Source organism: Zeus faber, assembly GCF_960531495.2.
Source record: "Zeus faber genome assembly, chromosome: 5".
In the NCBI taxonomy this organism is placed as follows: domain Eukaryota; kingdom Metazoa; phylum Chordata; class Actinopteri; order Zeiformes; family Zeidae; genus Zeus; species Zeus faber.
This window is the reverse complement of record NC_137192.1, coordinates 8,613,619-8,623,221: the sequence shown is the minus strand read 5'-3', so window position 1 is coordinate 8,623,221 and position 9,603 is coordinate 8,613,619. Positions and strand designations below refer to the sequence as shown.

The 9,603-nt window shown below is 46.9% G+C and overlaps 1 protein-coding gene across 1 annotated transcript; it reads left to right on the top strand.

Moving 5' to 3' along the window:
• On the top strand, window positions 1-2,322 carry mafbb (v-maf avian musculoaponeurotic fibrosarcoma oncogene homolog Bb). Its single transcript, XM_080000129.1, has one exon. It carries the CDS (start codon window positions 287-289, stop codon window positions 1,277-1,279), a length of 993 nt encoding a protein of 330 aa, XP_079856255.1. The 5' UTR covers window positions 1-286; the 3' UTR covers window positions 1,280-2,322.
• Window positions 2,323-9,603: the final 7,281 nt, after the last annotated feature.

The following is a 9,603-nucleotide window of genomic DNA, read 5'->3' as shown; positions in this document are numbered from 1 at the left end:
GTGACATCACGTCAATGCAGCTTTATGAACAAAGTGCGCTTCTCCCGAAAAGGCAGAGGTGGCACACGCACAAGATCTGGTTTTTTTTTTACATCTCTGTGGAATAACTTTTACGCACAGATGGCCCGCTAGCTGCTCATAAGGTGTCGCAGCTTTACGCCGTGCATGTGTTTATTTCTCTGCGGCTGTAATGTGGTAGTCCCGCGTGGGGACACTTCATTCTTATTAACAACATCTCCTCATTTGACCGCGTTCGCGTCTTGTGGCCATTTTCACCGTCTGCGCGATGAATATGTCAGCCGAGGCGCATTTACATTTTGGAGTTCAGAAAAGCCAAATGGATTTCGTCGGCGACTTCGACTTGTCAGCGACTTCGATGAAGTTCGGCGTCAAGAAGGAGGCGGCGCAGGGGGTCGATCGCTCGTTCATCGGTCAACTCCAGAGACCGGACTCCGTGTCGTCCACCCCCGGCAGCACGCCCTGCAACTCGGTGCCCTCGTCACCGAACTTCCATCCCGGCGAGCAGAGGCCCAATCCCGGAGGCGACCACTTCTGGATGTCTAACGCCACCGGCGGCTACTCTCAGCAGATGTACCCTCAGTCCTTCGGTCTCACACCGGAGGACGCGATGGAGGCCCTGATCGGAGCCACGGTGCAGGGGACCCCGGCGGCACCCCACGGCCACCCGCCCAGCGCCTTCCCGGCGGCGGACTACGGACAGGGCGGGTTCGGACAGATGGGCGACTATCCGGGGCTCCTCCGCCAGCCGGACGCGCTGATGGGCCACGCCGAGATGCAGGGCTGCGTCCCGACCGAGCACTGCCAAGACCCGTACGGCAACGACGACCTCGACAGCTCGGCCCCGCACTCCCCGGAGTCGCAGCACACCCCCGGCGGCGGGCACCACCACCGACGCTCCGGCGCCGACCTCCACTTCTCGGACGACCAGCTGGTGTCCATGTCCGTCCGGGAGCTCAACCGGCACCTGCGGGGGCTGAGCAAGGACGAGGTGGCGCGGCTGAAGCAGAAGCGGCGGACGCTGAAGAACCGCGGCTACGCGCAGTCCTGCCGCTACAAGCGCGTGCAGCAGAAGCACGTGCTGGAGCACGAGAAGACCAGCCTGGCGTCGCAGGTGGAGCAGCTGAAGCACGAGCTCGGCCGCCTGGCGCGCGAGCGCGACGCCTACAAACTCAAGTGCGAGAAACTGACCGGCGCGCGCGGTTACCACGAAACGGGCTCCACGAGCGACAGCCCGTCCTCGCCCGAGTATCTCATGTGAGTGGAACTATTTTTTCAGCCACTGGCACTGGAGAGTTTTATTACCGCGACGGACATTGGCACGATACATCGCGACATATCGCGATTTCTTCATCTCAACCCCCCCCCCCACCACCCGCACCCCAGGGCTGTGGAATCCAACTGCGCCTCCTCGAATTGAAACGTACAAGTTATCAGACCAAAAGTCTATTTTTGTTTTCAAACTCCCTGTGATGTATTAGGCCTTATATTGGGACAGATTTTTCGCTCATATGTTCTCACCCTCATTAATTTAGACTGCCAAATTGTGTATCACTATATGACAATGACGTAATAATAATATCATCATCATAATAATAATAATATCAATAGTATCAATTGATATAATCAATTGATCTCCCAGCACTAATGGTATTACTCTTTTCCTTCTTAGGCATCCTGTACAGTCATCTGCTTCATACAATTAACCCATTTTATCTATAGACCACAAGCTATAATTGTTATGAGATGTTGCCACTCCAATTGTTATAATTATAAAGGAATCTTATCTGAAAAATCACAGGAAAGCATGCATGCAGGACATGTATGAGACCTTTGATTCCATAAAGGCTACTCCTATCTTCATTTTATCTGAATGAAACTACTTGAAATTAATATAACTCAGAGAATATCCACTTTCTTTCTTTTTTTAATGCAGGCTATTTGATTTTTAGTCTCTCTGTTTCAATTACTCCTTTGTTTCACATGGTCGATGGTGATTTTTATTTTTTTATTTTATTTTTTGCATTACAGTTATGTTCGCTCAAGTGTTGTACATATTGTGCTCACACTTATTGAAAATATACAACGTACTGAATATAACGATATAGGCTACTGAAGATCATATTTCCATTTTTATAAAGTTGGTTCTGCTGGACAGATTTGTTCCTCTCGTTGTGTTCTTTCTATAATAGCAGATACATACACAAGAAAGAAACAATAGGGATTTTTGCAGCATTGACTAGCATTGTTTTGTATTTAAATTGTTTTTCATCAACTATGGATCAATAAAGCCATTGTGACTTTGTAAGTCTGTGTGTCATGTATATCAAATAGCAGCGCTACTCTCTTAGCACACAGCTATCGCCGGAGGATTAAAATAACATAATCATATAATATCCCTTAACCATTTAATTAAAGTATATTTTGATATTATTTAACAATCTGGTCAGCCATTTTGAGTCACTTCGAAGAGATACGCTTGAGAAAAAGATCCATGTAGGCGCTTATTTTGCTGACTTTTCTTCTTTTATGCACGTAAACAGGATTTTGAAATAAACCACCAACAGCAAATAAAACAACAACAATAACAAACAATTTCCTAATTGGGCAAGTCTAGAGTCCAGGTAATTCAGGGATAATACTGAAAAAACAGAAGAGCAGCAACACCATTTCCTTCAAGATCCAGGTTTTTAAACATTACCACAAGCAGCACCAGGTCAATCTGACACTGCGCCTGGTGATTATATGGCTTGATTTAGCCACTCTTGCAGTAAAATGAGCTGAGGCCGCTCTCCAATCGACGTGCTCAATCAAAACTAAATTCCAATTTAAGAGGGCAAAGGGCCACAAGCAGCGGCACCAGCGTGCGCTATTCCTGTTTGTTTCTGCGACGGAGGTGTTAAATGCGAGGACAGCGAGCGGAGCGGCCCTCTCGTCTCTCGTCGGACCTTTGCCCTCTGCCGAGGAGCCGCTTCCTGAGGGACGTCCCGTTTTTTTGGACTGACGGGCCAGGGACTGGGATGCTCAGATAATACGTGTGGAAATCAGGCTTCCCCTCCGCTCTCTTCCTCAGACAAACAGGTCACCTCTGCCTGCGTCCAACAGAGGAAGAGCGAAACAACAACCGCAGCACAATCGCTCGGCACTTTTCTGGTGAAACGTCCACAGAATACTTTTCTCACGAGATTGTGTTCTGTTTTTTTATTTTTTTATTTTTTTTTATGACCGGTGACCCTTTTGAAATCCTCCAACCGACAGTGCAGCCTTTCCTCTGTCCCCGTGCTGTACGTGGATGTAGTATGATGGAAATATAGCGTTTTTCTTGCCGTATTATTGGCATTTTGCTGTTGTTTTCCCTCAAAGCCCTTTTTGCGGCGTTCCGGCCTCAGAAAGTTATGTGTCATGCAGGCTCCCTACTCCAGCTGTGACACCAGGCTCCCCTCTCATGTGTGTGACCTCTGATGGGTTTTTTTGTTTTGTTTTTTAACCTCGTCCCTCTGTTCGGTGCAAACAGCTCTGAAAACACACCACAGGTGCAAAAGCAATTTTCCTGCTTCAGCGGGCCTCGCTCCAGAGGTTGTCGAACTGGGCCAGCCGAGGTCTGCGGGCGAGTCAAACAGACAATTGTGTGGGTGTTCATCGAGGACATATTGAGGGAAAATGTACAAAAAAAAAAAACCTTCCAAAAAAAGAATCTTCTTATAATTTTCTCTATTTGTTCTCTCATCGGTGTCCACTCCACAGCGTCCGCAGACTTTGAAATATAATGTATGCCGATAACCAATTTCTTTTTAAGGATACAATTTAGAAGGACGATAGGTAGAGTACTTCGACAAAATTATTATTGTGACGAAAATAGGACTCACCAAGATAAAACATTGAGGTTTTTTGCCATTTTGTTAAAAAACAAACCTCATTTAAAACATCTTGTATGAAACTCAAAAGTAAACAATGAACAAGAAGATAACCTTTAAGGCCCAAACGGAAATATAGCATTTTGGAATGAATAATCTCACTACTAAGTGTATAGTGTGTGTGTGTGTGTGTGTGTGTGTGTGTGTGTGTGTCTCTATATATACTGTGCATACCAGTATGTGTCATCAATTGAAACTGGTCGCGTTTTTCTGCTTATTGCGTACATGGCGGCATCACGAACGGCCTTACGTGCAGTAAAACAGGAGAAGTAGAATATTGGAGAGGACAGCGGTTTGTGGTCTTGATCAGAGCATGCAGGGTGCCATTGGAGAAACGATTAGCCAGCTATTTTTCTGCGGCATGTGATAGGCTGGCGGGCCCCGATGTAGGAGCCAAGCACTTTACCCCTCCTTCCTCCCTGCCACCAGCAGCCCGAGCCCACAGCGCCTGAGGCTGGCTACTGAGTCAGCAGGAGGGAAAGGTGTCTGCACGGCTTGGGCATCTGAGCAAGAGAGATAGCCGCAGACAGGGCGGTCACAACAGCGGAGTACAGCCGAGCACACAGCAGGGGCAAATACACTTAAAATTAAATCTAAAAAGAATATTGCCCATTCGGACGATATGAGAAAATGTACTGGGTTAGAGAGGGAGCTTCATCGCTCCTCCACCCACGGTAAAACAGATATTACTTTTCCGTTGTGTCCATTGAAAGCCTTTAGAATGATAATTTCCAAAGGTATCCGTCATATTTACGTGATGCGCACAGGGCAGGGCCCTGTTCTTGAAGGCTGAGTGGGTACGTCTGGTTTGCCAGGGTCTGTGCCGTGTCTCAGACAGTGGATACAGACAGGAATGTCAGAGAGGCTGACCATTGTGTGGAGAGAGGCCGAGGAATGCGAGCTGCCAGGCCGCGCTGACACTAGTGAACACAGCCAGGGGCCTCCGGCCGCGAGGGGGCGGGGGGTGTGGGGGGGGGTGGAGGGTGGGGGGGTGGGGGGGTTGATCAATGGGCCCCCACCGTCAAACATTACTCATCACTCTTATCTGTGATATCATACCCATCCTCACTGTTTTCGTGCAGCCAGGCTACGCAAACAAAACAATCTGTTTGTTGAGGTCTACTGACTTGACATCCTCTTCACCATAACAGATTAGCCGGAGTCAAGTAAATTATTGCAAAAGCCGTTGCCCCCGGCCTCACACTCTACTCTGTGAGTTGATCTTTTGGGTAAATTCCACTCTTTTCCAATTCAGCCCGCTTGTAAACAAACACAATGCAGTCCAGCGATTTTCTGCGCCGACGTTGACGAGTAATCTGTTGTGGTCAAGTGTCAACTGGACAGAGATTCGAAGCCCTCCTCCTTCCCCTTAATCAGCACCACCAATAACAGGACGTTACTGGTCCCAGCTGGTTGTTACACCGCTGTTGTTGTGCAACGGCTGAAGGCGGCCAGTTTGTGTGCGGCGCCACGTTAAAACCCAAGGCAGTGGGCTGGATGGGGGGCAGGATGGAAAGGGGGGGGCTTCCTCTTTCACTTCCTTTATGAGGGTCCAGTCAAGTGACTCTTTGTGAGAGCGTTAGGTTCTGTGGTACAGGAAAAAAGCGTCTCCGCCGGCTGCGGTTTCCGATCAGGATGTCCAGTCGTTTCTCTGCGCAGAGTTGTGACACAGTGAATCATGCAGTGGTCACACGCACATGCAGACATTGTACATGGACACGGCACTCACCGAGACATGCGCCACCCTGGTTCCGTCCATAAGTACGCTCTCTCTAACTGTCTTTTACTCGCATGCACGCAAACATGAACTTTTTCAGAATCTCAATCGTGAAATGTATTTCCCGCCCGTTCACTCGTGCCAAAGGGAGCACGGGGCTTGCTGTCTTTCTCTATCAACCCGTTAGTTGACTTCTGGACAGGCCATAAAGACATTTTATTCATTGCCACATCCTGAGAGATTGCACAGTAATTGCGCTGGCACTACTGTAAATGACTACAGCTGTCACATGATGGTCGCTGCATGTCCTAGCGGAGTGGATTAATGTGTAGCTCCAGCACTACAGTAAAGCCGATCTGCTATCCCGTCATCCTGTCATAAGAGACCTACCTGGCTTCCTGGGGACCTGGCGATCAGCATATTTGTGCATGAGCTCCTGGGATCTTATAGGAAGGGCCCCTGATAAAAATCTCTTGTCACGTTCCATCGAGCACCTCTGTGAGAGGTTGTAACCCAGTCCTGTCACACTACATACCCTGGACTTTGGCATCGGAGCACTGGCTGACCCTCGGCATGTAATAATTATACAGCTATACTTCCTCCCGGTGTTCCAAGAACGCTGTAAAACACAGCTAGAGTCACACAACAGAGGAGAAAAACACGAGATGTTTATTTGGCCAGAGACAGCAAGGGCCAATGGGCTGTGCAACACAAGTGAGATTTGCTGTCTGCACATTTAAATACGCCTACCCGGCCTTCATTTCTGTGATGACTACACAGTGCATTCTCGTATTCGATCTATCTATTTGACATTGGGGTTTGATTTAAATCAGATCACAGACGTACACAGAGCACATCATCTACACACTTTATGTGTGTGAAATCCAACTAGATATATATCGCAGTGTGAGCCAGTGGTCAAAGAGTTAAAGGCCGGCCAACTGCGAGAGGGTAAAAGTAGAGTGCGGCACGGTGCAGCGAAGAGCAGAGAGAGGAAGGGAAGAAAGGGAAAGGGAAGAGAAAAGAGGAGAGGAGAAATGAGCAGGCGTTCGCTTGCCCTGCCGTTCCCTGCTAGGATTTCCTGCTCTGTTTTATGGGGGTCATGCAGCTGGCAGGCGCCCTCCTGTTTCAGTCCGTAATGATGACAGGCGTCCATTAGTGCACAGAGAAACACGAGCCAACCAACCCCCACCCCCACCCCCACCACCACTACCCTAACTCAAACCACCAGCACCACCCAACACCACCCAATGGCCTCTTCCCATTCCACAGCTCCTGGCCCCGAGCGCCGCCTAACTATCTATAGGGCAGATAATTGTGGCTCTCAGTTGCTGTTGGCAGAGGCGGCGCTGATCAGCTTCAACTTGGACATCCGTCGCTGTTCCGTGAAAACCGAAGAGAGGAAAACAGCCTCAGCCCCCCCAGACGTGCACAAAGCTGAATTATTATCACTGGAGGTGAGAGAGCAGAGAGTTATGCGACGGTAAATGGGAGTTATATGATGACTGAGATTGGAGAACTGTGATTTGGCGAAAGGTATGACAAAGGACAGGAGGGAAGATGAGGTGTGAGTCTTAGAGTGTATCAGAAGATTTTCATTGTTCGATATGTCTTGGTCCAAACCTCCACACCTGTCTCTTCCATAGCTGCAGAGAAAACAATGAAACTAGGATCATAACAATCATTATTGTCCGTTGACTAACAGTGAAGTTTAACTTCATCATTTCGCCGGGGACCCCCTGGAACCTCTCGAAGGACACCCCCCCGTTGGTCCCCAGACCATACGTTGAGAACCACCATATTAGATGGTTTTTTTTTAGCATGTGCGCATGTGTGAGGTGGGGAGGAAGATACGGCTCCATGTTGGCCTGTAACAGCCAGCAAGCACGACCTGTTCGGTTGTGCCGACGGCACTCCAGATTTTGGGGGAAACTTCCTTAAAAAAAAGAAAAAAAAGAAAAAACATGTGATTTCTCAATCAAAGAGGAAACACCGTCTGAATTCTGTTGACCTGAGGTACTGAGAGGGCGGCGACGGAGCCGGCGCGCAAGCAGAGTTGAGCAAAGTCACGAATTAAAACGTTATACATTATAAAAACGGAGCATTCCGACATCACCCCGAAGACCGCAGGAGCCGAGTCTCCAGTCTTGCTGCGAATGCGTCACGCATGCATTTTGGTGAACTGGGTGTGTCTCCCTTCCACTGATGTGTCACGTTAACATCCCCCTTGTGTAATCTTTTTCTCTGAATTTCTATGCGAAGCGCTCCCTGCTGTATACCAGGAATGATACCGCTAACCGGTCTACACATTGTGCACTGTGGAGATTTCACATTCACGACGGGTTTCTCATCAATCCGACTGAGCGTTGACAATGAATGAAAGAGCCAAAGTGACCCATTGAACGATCAGTCGGGGGGCGTTAACTTGCGTTAATAGTACTATAGGAACCCCTGCGCCTGTTTCTTTCTTGTTTGCTCTTATTGGGGTTTTAAAATACGGGAAGTGATTGTATTGTCAGAGAAAAAGAAACCTCTGCTGCTCTTGTTCTTCTGAGTGACAATCAAATTAAAGGTGATGAACACAATTTCTTGTTTGTCGGTGTCATTTTTGCAAAGGGAAATAATCATTCCAGGCATGGGTAAATAGAACAATAGGAAGAGTCAAACACAGGCTGTCGATTTCTTGTGAGCTCAAGTGTTCTCAACATCACGGGGGGGTTTAACTGGAGAGAAATATCTCTAGAAACACACAGCGTAGAAAGCGGGTCAGGAGAGACCGGATAGAAATCCCACTGGGTCTTCAAAGAGGGGGAAACATACACACATTGTTATCTTTATTTGCCATTGTGCATTGCGCTGTTGGACGCTGACGTTGCTTGAACAGAAAACGTTTGATTATGAGGGAATTTATGAGGGAATTTGATCAGTTTCACAGAATAAACAGAGTACTTTGAAGAAAAAAACCTTACTTCATTAACCCTCTAGCGACAGTAATGACTGGAGTCCGATATGAACCCAATTCTAAACCAGAATACCAATATAAAAATGTATTTTTTCATTTTATAATGACTAAAAAAAACAACACATTAAGGGTTTACTTGATGCTTGGTTGGTCCCCCCTCCCGAAAAAAGCTTAAATGCTAATCAAGAAATTTAGGAAGCCTGAAATAAAAGACTTTTAAGACCAGATCTGATCCCACTTGGTTGCTTTAGGGTTAAACTGGCCAACGCTATTAAACTCTAAATAGAAACGCTACCAAAGATCCCTATGCATCTTTTTAATGTAAATAACTGAAATTATTTAACTTAAAAAAAAAATTAAAATTAGAATGCTTATTTTTAATCATATTTAATTAATATTTTATAATTTTATTTTATTAATTATTATTACGTTAATTTTATTAAAAAAAAAAATTCAGACCATTAAGCTATTTTTTTTTATGCTAATCGTCTATATCAATGCACCAACCCTCAACATGATGGGTTCCTTGTATATGTAAATGTAATGAAATGATTCTGATTCTGATTCTATATTCAATGCAATAAGAAATATGTAAGTAATAATAATCTCAAAGCCAACCATGATAACCTAAGCAGTAAAGTCCTTAAAGTAACTGTTAATCATTTTCCCGGGGACTCCTAGGAACCTCTTGAAGGACGTTGAGAACCAGATGTTTTTTTAGTTTTCTTTTCTTTTCTTTTCTTTTCTTTTCTTTTTGATGAAGGGATTAAAGCAAAGCAGAAAACGTCCAAGGGAAAGTAAAGTTTCGAGGATGTGTCCTGTGGATTTTAGGGGGGTGGGGGGGGTTGTGTGGCCTCTGACTCGTGACCCCACAGACTGTTGACCCCAACCCACCCGTCAGGTGTCCGCCAGCGCTCAACCATCCCATTGTTGTGGGAAGCAGCCTGCGTCTCGCACACATACACACGCACACACGCACACGCGCGCGCGCG

Coding starts and splice junctions, on each gene's coding strand:
- mafbb (XM_080000129.1), top strand. CDS start 287: ATGAATATGTCAGCCGAGGCGCATTTACATTTTGGAGTTCAGAAAAGC.